We start from the raw sequence: 12877 nt of genomic DNA, 5'->3' as shown, positions 1-12877 counted from the left end.
GAAAGCTGCAGTAATTATCATAAAATTTATGATAGTGGAGGCTTTGTATTTTATATCCCACTAACTTCCGGTAGACTTTTATCGTTACCTAAAATAGCTAGACTAGTTTCTGGGCTCAAAATTTCAACAAAAGTGTTCGACATCTGTCGTCTATTAACAAGTCAAAATTTTGAATTTAAATCTCAATTAAAAATTTTTAAGGCTTAAGATTTTCCTTTACGCTTCGTCTCTCCCCTTATTCTATACAAATTTTCAATTATTTTAACCGCTAGCAGTCTCTTCAATTCATTTCAGATATTTTCTTATTCAGTATTCAATTTCTCTTATTTGAAAAAAAAAAATTTAATTTTACTAATACCCTGAAGTCACGTCAAATCAAAAAATTTGAACCAATCATTTTTTTTTTGTGATTATTATTAATAATAATAGTCCCGTTTTTTCAAAATTAGTAAAAATTGATTGAAAAAATTATTTTTGGTAACAGTTACAAAACTCATTTGAATTACACTCATTGACATGAACAAGAGCGTACTCCTATATAATATAAAAATTATAATAATAACAGCAAGTGTCAATAATATTTTTTCTGATTCCCGTATGTCACACCAGCCATCTCAATATTGTTTTGTCAGTGACAAAGCCCTAGCTTTCGGTGTTGTACTGTTGTTATTGTATAGCAAACAGAGCGGCATTCCCTTTTTACTTTACTCTTTATTCCTCATCAACTTTTTATTCCCTTGACCGAAAAAAAAAAAACAGAAAAGAAAAGAAAAAACGTCCACCTGTGTACTCAATTTATACAGATATACAAAAACTAATCTGGAATGTGTCCCAAAGTAATTTACACTCACTCGTGCATTAGCTCCTCTTTATTGGTACAAGTATTTTCGTCATTTATGAGAATTATTAAACGTCAACAAACAACTTTTTTTATAAAAACTTTTTTAATCAAGATAAAAAAAATGTTTTTTAAATAAACGATTCAAATGATAGAGCACTGTCAGCTAATTTAATTAAATTCTGACCCAGGCATTTTATGTTTGGTATCCGATTCAAACACATGCACATTATTAATTTGTCCTGTTTGTCAAAATATAACGGTACTTTTGAGTATAGCAATCAAAAGACTAAAATAAAATTGGGCGAATTGATTGCGATGGAATTTGTACGAGATAAAAGACAAGAGAAAAAATGAATACAAAAAATAAATAGAGAATACTTTGAATTTTTATTTTTTCTATACTTTTTTTTTCTTTTTGGTCGCAACATTCATCATAGTGACGAACGTACGTGTTGACTCTTGTGACGCAGTCATAAATTTTACGGATATTGAACATCCTTTGAACAGGTGTGTATCGATTACTAGGAAGTAGAAAGTTACAAAAGTCATTTTAAATAAAATATATACATATATATCCATTCATATATATGCATTCATTTTAATTACCATATGCAATTTGTTTTTATTTATTTCAGACAAATCTGCAATTATTTCTGCAACGATTATTTTTTAAAAAAAAGTTTTCCCGCGCATGACAATTTTTTTTTTTACAAGAAAAATTTTCTCTCTATTTTTACCCAGGATACTTGGGTTGGTTTCAAAATTTACTAAACGCAAAATAAATGTAAAATTCTAGATTAAAAAAAAACATTTTGTTTTTTTAAGCGGCCCGCGATACCCCAAGTTTTTTTGAAATTTATAATTCGCGCGAAATCGTTCAAATTTTGAGGATAAAAAATGGATTTCTATTAGCGAATTTTTGAGGTTCTCTTTGGTGACCCAGTCTTCCCTGTGTATGTATACATACATTTGTATATAGATATATATATGAAGTAAAAACTTTGCATGTCAGCAGTGGAAACTTTATACTTTATTCTTTCCAATCTTATTAAAGCTTTTAAGATGTTTTCGAAGTTTTCATGTCAGTTAATCGCGAAAATAAAAAACTAAACAAAATTTGATTTTCAAATTTGAAAAATTAACTGGAATTTATTTGTGATATTTAAACAATTTGCGTTATTTATTTATTTGTTTATAAGTTTATCAGTTTTTTTATCGTGTCGCTTTATCTTGATATATACTTTTATATATATATATATTTATTATATATGTGGATGTGTGAGTGTGCGTGTAGAAATTCTTTTTGAACAATTTACATCAACTCCTGAGGGATGCATTTGAAGGAAAGGAAACTTAGTGAAGATATTCTTGACGTGTCGAATATAAAGAAACGTACATAATATACAACCGGGATGTTTAAAATTTATGAGCCGACTTTATAAACCGAGCTACTAGAGGATTTAAAATGTTAGTATGGAGAAAATGCATGAAATAAAGTTAAATAAATAAAATAAAAAAATTTAGACATGCAGACAAGACCAGGCGATATCGACATCTCCGGGGAATTGAGTATGCGAAAATTTATAGGAATTTTTATGGAATTCCGATCAAGATTTTGTCTAGTTTCAATTGCAAAGAAAAATATATATTCCGAAAAAATTGAACGGAATCTTTTTAATTTCCCGCTAAGAAAATTAAAAATTATCAAAAATTCGGGAAATTAGTTTTAGTCCGATTTTCGAAAATCAAATTTCTAACAGGTCTTGGGGTTTTGAGGTTCTAGAAAGCTGTTCTGACTAATTTCGAAATTATGTCCGAGTGTATGTATGCATGTATGTACGTACGTATGTATGTAAAAAAATAGTAAAAAAGGTTTTTTTTCGAAAACGATAGCATACAAAAATCAAGGAGCTCGAAAACCGGAAAGTTTTGGGGCTCGTCCGCAGGGTCGACAGATAGACAGATTTTTTGAATAGGTACACATGAGCCCTCATAAGTCTAATAATGGTCTAAATCTGCCTACAAACTAACTAAGAATGGGCTAGATTTGTCTTTTTTTTTGAATAGGTACACATGAGCCCTCATAGGTCTAATAATAATCTAAATCTGGGTGCAAAGTAACTATAAGAATGGGCTAGATTTGTCTATTTTTTTGAATAGGTACACATGAGCCCTCATAGGTCTAATAATAATCTAAATCTGGCTACAAAGTAACTAAAAGAATGGGCTAGATTTGTCTATTTTTTTGAATAGGTACACATGAGCCCTCATAGGCCTAATAATGTTCTAAATCTAGGTGCAAAGTAACTATAAGAATGGGCTAGATTTGTCTTTTTTTTTGAATAGGTACACATGAGCCCTCATAGGCCTAATAATGTTCTAAATCTGGGTGCAAAGTAACTGTAAGAATGGGCTAGATTTGTCTTTTTTTTTGAATAGGTACACGAGCCCTCATAAGTCTAATAATGGTCTAAGTCTGGCTACAAAGTAACTAAGAATGGGCTAAATTTGTCTTTTTTTTTGAATAGGTACACATGAGCCCTCATAGGCCTAATAATGTTCTAAATCTGGGTGCAAAGTAACTGTAAGAATGGGCTAGATTTGTCTTTTTTTTTGAATAGGTACACGAGCCCTCATAAGTCTAATAATGGTCTAAGTCTGGCTACAAAGTAACTAAGAATGGGCTAAATTTGTCTTTTTTTTTGAATAGGTACACATGAGCCCTCATAGGCCTAATAATGTTCTAAATCTGGGTGCAAAGTAACTATAAGAATGGGCTAGATTTGTCTATTTTTTTGAATAGGTACACATGAGCCCTCATAGGCCTAATAATGTTCTAAATCTGGGTGCAAAGTAACTATAAGAATGGGCTAGATTTGTCTTTTTTTTTGAATAGGTACACGTGAACCGATAGACCGATTTTTTTTTAAAGTCTCGGCAAATTGACAGACATATATATCTGAGTGTGTCGACGTAACATTATTTTAACTTAATGTTCCAAACAACTCCACTTCTACGACAGTTTATTTTATCTTCACTTTTGTTTCATAAACTTGATATAATTTTTTTTTTTATTATACCTTTAAAATTAGTTGTTTTTCGAGTTAAATTTAAAATGTTGATCACAATATAAACAAATTTTAATTAAAAAAAATAAGTCATTAAAAAAAAAAATTATTCATAAGTAAACATGAAAATATATATTAAATATCAATATCTAATTAAAGTTTTAAAATAATATTTATCATCATACGAGACGATTTGAATATTTTAAATTAATCGTATGCAATCGGATTAATTTTTCATTATGCATTGCAAATTAGAAAATTATCGCAATAATCACTATCCGTAAAAACCTAATTTCGATCTAGCCAAATAAATGTAATCTATAGATATAATTTTTGAAAATTCCAAGTCAACGTCGATGTCAATTGATGTCCGTACAATTTAATTTTCTTCCTTAGCTTTAGAAATTTTTTTCAAATATAAAATAAAAAATTTTTTGATAAATTTGACATCTCTAGCTTTGATATAAGAGATCTATCAGATTTATATTACGATACTCCGGTAAAAAAAAAAATTCCGAGTATCATTTTTAAATTTTATGTCAAAGCAAGTTCTCAAAAAAAAAAAATAAAGTTGATAATACCGACGTTAAATCAAATTAAATAAAATACTTTGAAAAGTTTACAAAAATAAATGTCAACAGTATTAATATTCAACAATCTTAAACTTCCTCCAGCTTCTTGTATATCTCAACAACGTAACAAATATCTTAAACTTATATTATTATTATTTTTTCACCGGAATTAGCGCATGAAAAACACGACCAGGAAACTTAATACCGCTTGTGTAAAATATATAACTACTAGCGTAATATTTTGCGCGCAAGCGCGCGCGTGTCGTTTTTCATATATTTGTTTTAATGTATATTTTCGTGTTGTTTGTATATATTTTTTTGCTTTCGACCAATCAAGTAATCGGAAAAAAGGCTTCATACATCTCATGCCTTTTTTATTTAAGGATATTAAATAAACTTGACGATAATAATGTCGGTGAATAAATAATCGAAAAAAAATGTAAGCTCAATTTTTTTTCTCTTTACAATAGAAAAAAAAAAATTAACTCAAAGAAAATTTAAATTCCCCTGAAGTATATACTAATTTCGTTTGGATGAAGAAAATCAATTCTCTCGTTGAACTTGATGTTATTTGTCGTAAATTAGAGTTCTCAAGAACGTTATTGCTTAATTCATAGCACGATTGCAGTCAATTAAACAACAATCTACTTAAGTTGTTTGAATTCTTAGCGCTGAGTTTGTTTGTCTCGTGACTTGGAAGTCTTTAAGAAAAGTCACTCGATTTTAAAATAAATATAATTAAGAAGTGAAATGAAAATTTTATTAGGAAAAAAAAACGTAATTTACTCTGTAAAAAATTTGTGAAGTGAACACGGATTAAATCCGGAGTAAATCCGGAGTAAATACGGAGTGGATGTTGAGTATTTCATTAATCCTCTTGGAGTAAAACTCCATGGGAGTTTATTTGAATATCAAAACTCCGAATCGGAGTGAATGCGGATTTAATTAAAATCTAGATCACTCTGAAATCACTTTGAGAAAAAAAATTCCCTATTTACTCTGTATGCGGAGTGATTTTTTCTGAAACTCTAGAACTCTGAGTGACGGAGTGAATTTGGATTTAAATAAAATCCGTATTCACTTCCGATTTTTTACAGTGTATGGAATATATGATAATTATTGAGCTTTTAGAAGCAGTAAGGAGTGTGATAGTTACTTAACATTTTTAAGTACAGAGTAAAGAGACAATTGAGTTATTGGCTAGGATTAGTTTACTTAATGCACTCTCACGTTCTACACATATGCACTGGCTCAACTGATTAATAACTTTGCAGAACGGAAACACTGAAAGTTATAAAAATTAAAGAGTCGTGTACTTAAGAGATTTTTTCAAAAAGTTATTCATTTTTGTTATTTAAAAATTTTTTTCGATACGAAAAGTAAATTTATTAATTTTAAAATTAACGACGGGTTCAGATATTTTTTTATAATAAAACGATATGATATTTTGTTATTTTAAAAATCATTTATCGAACGAGAATAATAAAAAAATTAAAATTTTTTTGTATTTGAGGGTGAGGTAACACGATCATTGGGGTATAAACTCAAAATTTTTAGTGAAATAAATTTTTGCCATTTTGTCCCAACAAAATAAAAAAATATATAAATTAATAAAAGTCCTGATTAAAAAAAAAATTGAATATTTAGAAAAAAATTTTGGTTGGTCAATTTCCCCGACTTTTGATTTTTAATTTTTTTTTTAAGAAATTAAAAAAAAGTTTTTTCGACTCGATAATTAAGTTAATTCGCTTATTATTATTTTTGTAAGAGAATTTAATTTTAAAAAAAATAATTTACTTAAAAAAAATTTTCCAAACACGATTCCTTTGTACTCAAAATAATAATATTAATTTTTCCAATTGTCACTAACTTAATTTTTTATCGATAAATTTAGATGGCTCGAAAAATTCCAAAGTGCTCTTTTAGCCGTTAATTAAATCAATCGATTTTTTCTTCCGTAAACAAAAAAAGCGTTGAGAGTAAAGTGATCGCAAACAATCTATAAACGGACTAAAAAAGCAGAGAAGTGATGGATTTAATTAAAAACAAATTACCCGGAAGAATTATAAGAATAAGCTAAAGAAAATACCCGACATTGAAATAAGTAAAAATAGTTATTTACGAATTAAAAAAAATTGACTGACAATAAATTAACCGACTGATTTTAAATTAAATTTTACCGCCAAAAGAATTTTAATCCATTCATGTATTCAACTTATTACCCTTTAACTTTGCCGGTAATGAAACAATAAATTGAAAAACTTTTTATTGTTAATGACAAAAAGATGAAAAATTTTTGAACACAAAATTATTTTCAAAAAATATTTTTACTTATGTATAAATTATTTTCGTGTTCCAGATGCGCTAATCTGCAAATGGAGGGAGGAAGAAAAAAAAATGAAAATAAAAAAAAAATGATAAATTTTATGGGACTTTAATCGCCGGACAGACCCAAATGTTTGTACGTCAGCGGAAGTAAAATATGTAGAGGTTTAGTGATCCATCATCGGAAGTAGAACAAAAGTTTTAAAAATAAAAAACAACCGGTAAAAAAGATTGTCGATAGTAAAATCGTAAGCTCACGCGAATGATGATACCTATCACATAAAATTCCTAGGAAATGTTTCTTTTTTTTTCCCTTTTTCTTTTTTTTTTTATCCAATATATCCGTAAACTTTTTTCATGTTGAAAGTGAGTAAGAAGTACCAACGAGAATACGAAAAGCTTTCGGGTGTTCTTCCGTCAAGATCAAGACGTCAAGACTCACGAAGCTGAGGGAACATGAAAACCCTAGACTAAATGTACGGGCGCACGATTACCAGACTCGTATCTTAAGTTCGAAAAAGTTCTTGACATCTAGGAACAAGTATAGACATAACTCACATATATTTATATATATTTCGTGAAAAGTCTTCGAATCAAATCTAATAATTCGGTTTATTCGTAAGTTTACAAGTTATTTGATTTTTTTTTCGAATAATTCGAATTTTTTAATACAAATTTCAAATATTTTCATGCGTCTCGTATATTTATTAGAGATGTAGAAAATTTTTTTTTTTAACCGATGAGTTTTTATAAAATTTCAAAGCGTTACGGGGTATCCGGGCATGACGGAACGCTTCGAATATTAGTAAAAAAAAAAATGAAAAATTTTTTGCCGAAACGTTTTAGTTATTGTGACTTTTATATAGATTTTGAAACAATACAAAGTACTTGGGGCAAGTCGGGTTACCCAGAAAATAAATAAAAAAAATTTTTTTCATTAAAATTCTTGAAAATTGACGACAGGTTTGTTGTTGGAAATAAACAAAAATTAATTCGCGGTCTGTGTCACAACAATTAATTACTTGCTTATACCCCGCTCTTTTCTATATATATATATATATATATATATACATTAGGGTGCTTCATTTCGGAGCCAGATTTTTTTCAACTTTACTTCGAGCTCTAATAACTTTTGAATAGATGGATTAATCGAAGAATGATAAGAAACCTTTTTTGTAGAGCATTCAATTTCCTACAAAAATATGTATTAGTCTATTTGATCTATTGATTTGTTAACGAGGTTAAAAATACTTAAAGCTAAAAAAAAATGTTTCCCATGTTATTTAAATGGGAAAATCGAATTTTTCAATGAGCTAGGTCTGTAATCGACATAGAATTTTTTTTTTGCGCGACAATTTTTTTTTTGCGTTGAACTATGGTTTTTTCCACATGCACATGAAAAAAAAAAATCTGGCTCCGAAATTAAGCACCCTAATATACATATATATGTTTATATAAAAAAAGTAGATAAGGTTAATGAGAAACCGTCGAGATGTTATCGTAAAGTGAGAAAATGAAAAACTGACCGATGCAATAATCGAGTAGAGCAAAATCTCAGACTCTCTTCGTTGTATTGTCGTCATAAAATTCGTTGTTTTTTTTTTTATGTTTTTTGTCAGTTGATTTAATCACCGGAGATTGGAAAATTATAAAAAGACCATGAGCTCAGGGATCGTGAACGTTTAGTAATTGAATCTCTCAAGTTACCGCAGGATTTTGTTAGATAAAATTAAAACCTGCGTATAATTCATTTGCAAGTTTAATTTTTAACATATACCGAGCTATCATACACATGTTTTATTATTTATTTTTATTTTAGCTCTACAACGTAAAAGTGTTCTGTTGATCAAAGCGTTTAATTACAAAGCATGGATGCGATAAATTTTTTTTCCGGACATGAAAATTTTTAAACATTTTCCAGCGTATGGGTTTTAATAAATACAGAGGCGGGAATTTTAAATATTAATTTTAAAGCCACTGACCTTAAAAAAAATCGACTGACTGACTAAAATATTTTGTAATTTTAATTGAGTTCTAAAATTATTTATTATAAATTTTACAAAAAAAACTGAGACAAAATGCGACTATTTTAGAGAAAACTTTTTTTTAATTTTCTCTCGAGTTTTTTTTTAATTAAGGACTGAAACAAATTGAAACTGCAGGGCAAAATCAACTGTTACACAAAAAAAATAAGAAAAAAAACTGGCAGCATCGCCTGAGGTGATCCAACTTTCCCCATTTTCCCTAGACCCCGGATGTAAAAGTTTTTTAAGAAAAAAATTTAGTCTCATTTTGTCTCGGGATCTAATTGAGGGACCGTCACATTAAATGATTAAAATTTCTATTTAAAATGTTTGCTCAAGAGTAAAAAATTTTTTACACAAACCATATTGGAATAACAGTAAAATCTGTTAAGACCGCGGCCACGTGTTGGGTATTGACTTAAACCCATTTTTTTTACTGTCCATAAAAAAATAATAAAAAAAAATGGTAAAAGTTTTCGTAATTTTTATCACCTGTTTGTGGTCTTTCCGAAGGTGGAGGTTGGGTGCCAAGATAAAGTTTGTTTGGTAATAAAAATTATTTGTTCGTAAAAACATAAACACGTAGGGGAGAGTCGGGCAGAGTGGGGAAGTTTAAGAAATCGTGTTGTTCTTAAACTTTACGACGGATCATATATTTACCGATCAAACAGAGCAATCTTTCAATTATGGAGAATTTTCTTTTTCTTACATTTTTGAAAATAAATTTAAAAAATTTGTAAAATCCAAAAGTGCACGACTCGTAATGCTCATTTATTATGAAATAATAAATAACAATAAAAAAATGGCGGGAAGTGCAAATAAATTTAAAATATATACAATTCTCTTTCATTAAAATTTGTTGTTTTTTTTTTTTTTTTTTTTTTTTATATTAGTATTTTTTTTTTTAAATAAAAGAACTTATTCAAAATATCTCGATTAATAACAAAAAAAATAAAAAAAAATTGAATTGAAAAAATTCAGGCTAACCAATTATTCCCTGGTGGAATAAATGTACGTATAATGTATAGATACATCACCATCCATGTTAATTTTTCATAGATATATATATAGATATAGTTATACAGCCTTTTTTATTCTTTTATTAATTGTAATTAAACGACAGTGAGTTACCTAGTCATTTGCAATAGGGGACCTACAAATCGTTCAAAGAATTTAAAAAAAAAAAAATTGATTCAATTACTGGATTTTTACGCAAGTTATCGTGTATACGGGATTCGTAATTGACGGGCAGAAAATTTTTTGAAACTATTTTGATGTTTTTTCCGTTTTTATTGAACTAAATAAATTTATGAAAAGTATGGAACTAATCTCCATTAGATTATCTTTAAAGTAGTATGCAAAATATCTTAATTCCGTGAACTAACAAGGGTATAATAATTAAAATAGTCGCCGAAGTGAGGCGAAAAAAATTTTTCGATCGTAAAACACGAGTCGTGCAAAAATTTGAATGCCCCATTTTTCTCCGACGTTAAATCAAAAATTCTAGTGTAAATAAACAAAAAATTTTACTTTACAGTAATTTGGTTAAATAAATTCTTCTGACGGAAGCAGTCTTTGAAAAAAACATCTGGGTTGTAAAAAAATTAATACAAAAATCAGAATTGCAGTGAAGTCAAAAGAGTGACCTTATAAAGTTGGAATGTAAAATAAATTCCGTGATAAAAGGGCCGGGATCTAAAAGTAGAAGTGAGGTTTGAGTGAAAAAAGGGAGTTCAGTGAAAAGGAAAAAGCCAACAATGGTGAGCCAAGTGGTGGAGGCGTGTTTTCGTCAGACGTCAAAGTGATTAAAGTGTAACTATAACTGCCGCTGAATCCCAGTGCTATGTGATTATTATTGCTATCGCTATTACTGTTATTATTATCGTTATTATTGTTGTTACTATAACTATAAATACAGGGTGTATTAATGTGTGTGTACATGTATTGGGTGTATGTGAATAAGTCATGCTTGAGGGTAATATCGCGAGCTGGACAAGCGAGCTGACGGTGATGCTTCACGAAATATCTTGCAATATTAGCAGCGGCGGTTTGTACTCCTGTAACGAGCAATGTGGTAGTAGTATTAGTAGTGCGGCTGCTGGCGGTGGATTCATGCCTATTGATTATGACCACTTGTGTATGGCTGAACATGTCAACAACACGACCACTCATCACTATCATCAGCATCAGCACCACCGTACTACTGACATGGATGGCTATTTTGTTGGTATACCTTATACTTCATTATTTTGTTGGCCGTGTAATTATTCGGGATGCAATATTAACTTATCACTCGTTATCAATGGCCTGGAAAATATCGAGGGTACTTATTTGTCAAGAATATCGAGATTTATCGACTGCAACTCGACGTTTCTTACCGATGTAAGTTACATTTAAATGATAGTCAAGTTACCCGACGTCTAATAACTTTAGGATTTTTTTTTCAAAATGATAAATATAAAAAAAATATTTTAAAAAATTGCACGTATAGTTTTTTTTATTTTCTACATGTGCATATTTTTAGTTTTTTTTTTTTTGCAATTGATCTATTGAAAAAAAATCCGAAAATTTTTAATTGGCCGTTGAATTATTATTTTTTTTTATGATACTGAAGTTAGCAGACGTCTAATAATTTTTAGATTTTTTGTTTTAGACGATAAAACAAAAAAAAAATATTTGAAAAAATTGCACCTGTAGTTTTTTAAATTTTCTACATGTGCATTTTTTTATTTTATTTTTTTTTTTGTAATTGATCTAGTGAAAAAAAATCCGAAAATTTTTAATTGGCCGTTGAATTATTATTTTTTTTTATGATACTGAAGTTAGCAGACGTCTAATAATTTTTGGATTTTTTTTAGACGATAAACCATAAAAAAAAAATATTTGAAAAATTGCACTTATAGTTTTTTTTATTTTCTACATGTGCATATTTTTTTTTGTAATTGATCTATTGAAAAAAAATCCGAAAATTTTTAATTGGCCATTGAATTATTATTTTTTTTTAAGATACTGAAGTTAGCAGACGTCTAATAATTTTTGGATTTTTTTTTAGACAATAAAACAAAAAAAAAAATATTTGAAAAAATTGCACCTGTAGTTTTTTAAATTTTCTACATGTGCATATTTTTATTTTATTGTTTTGCAATTGATTTGTCGAAAAACGAAAATCCAAAAATTTTTAAATGTCCGCTAACTTCAGGATCATTTTTTTTTTTTGGTTTCTTGAGGTCAACTTTTTAGTCATTGAAAATTTCAATTAATAATTTTTTGACTCAAGAGAATTTTTTTGATGGAATTTCGAGCTTTTTCAATTCATGGTTTATTTGATTTTTTTCGTTTCAAGATTTTTGAGTGCACGTCGGTGGGAAATTCTTCGACGACGGAAGACTTGACGGTTTCATGCTCACGACGGACACGTCAAATAGAACCACCGAGAAGCGGGAAAAGGTTCGAGTGGAGTTTTCTCTTTGTGGCAGTCTTTATAGTAGCCGGCGGTTTAGGAAACATTCTAGTATGCCTTGCGGTGTGTCTTGATCGGCGGCTACACAATGTCACTAATTATTTCCTACTGTCACTCGCCGTTGCGGATCTGCTGGTCAGTCTCTTTGTGATGCCACTGGGCGCCATTCCCGGATTTCTCGGTAAGTTATATTTTTTTTTTTATTTAAAAACTCAGTACGCTCTGAAATAATTATTAAAGTACTTCCCTTTGCTTGTTACGAGGACGGTCATTGTTAAATTTCAACAATTTCCTATACTGCTCTAAAGTTATGAAAGAACCGAAATTAAATACTAAAAAAAATACAAGTACGATAAATTTTTTTAACAATTGTTTCCATTGTTAAAAATAATTAATTAGAGTTCGATAATTAATTTCTTCATTTTGAAAGTTTTAATTACGGAAAAAATGACGGAATTAATTAATTACGACTCGAGTAATTATTTAATTATTTTCAAATTCATTGATTGGAGATTCTCTATAAATTTTAATTATTATGACATAATAATCAATGCCAAATTATTTACAATCGACTAATTAGATCACCA

General features: G+C 28.9%; 1 protein-coding gene across 9 annotated transcripts in view; it reads left to right on the top strand.

Annotated features, from left to right (window-relative positions):
* LOC130671535 (5-hydroxytryptamine receptor 2A) overlaps window positions 1-12877 on the top strand; it is a 47595-nt gene that overhangs the window by 5475 nt on the left and 29243 nt on the right. For 2 of the 9 annotated variants that reach the window (XM_057475483.1, XM_057475491.1), the window contains exons 2-4: window positions 6841-7424; window positions 10368-11212; window positions 12174-12471. In XM_057475483.1, coding sequence (XP_057331466.1) covers window positions 10796-11212; window positions 12174-12471 — 715 coding nt within the window. In that variant the 5' untranslated portion in view covers window positions 6841-7424; window positions 10368-10795. The remainder of the gene's footprint in view (window positions 1-6840; window positions 7425-10367; window positions 11213-12173; window positions 12472-12877) is intronic. The other 7 variants (XM_057475486.1, XM_057475489.1, XM_057475487.1 and 4 more) reach the window with 7 other exon arrangements.

Source organism: Microplitis mediator, chromosome 7, assembly GCF_029852145.1.
Source record: "Microplitis mediator isolate UGA2020A chromosome 7, iyMicMedi2.1, whole genome shotgun sequence".
NCBI classification, from domain to species: Eukaryota; Metazoa; Arthropoda; class Insecta; order Hymenoptera; family Braconidae; genus Microplitis; species Microplitis mediator.
This window is presented reverse-complemented; position numbering and strand designations above follow the sequence as displayed.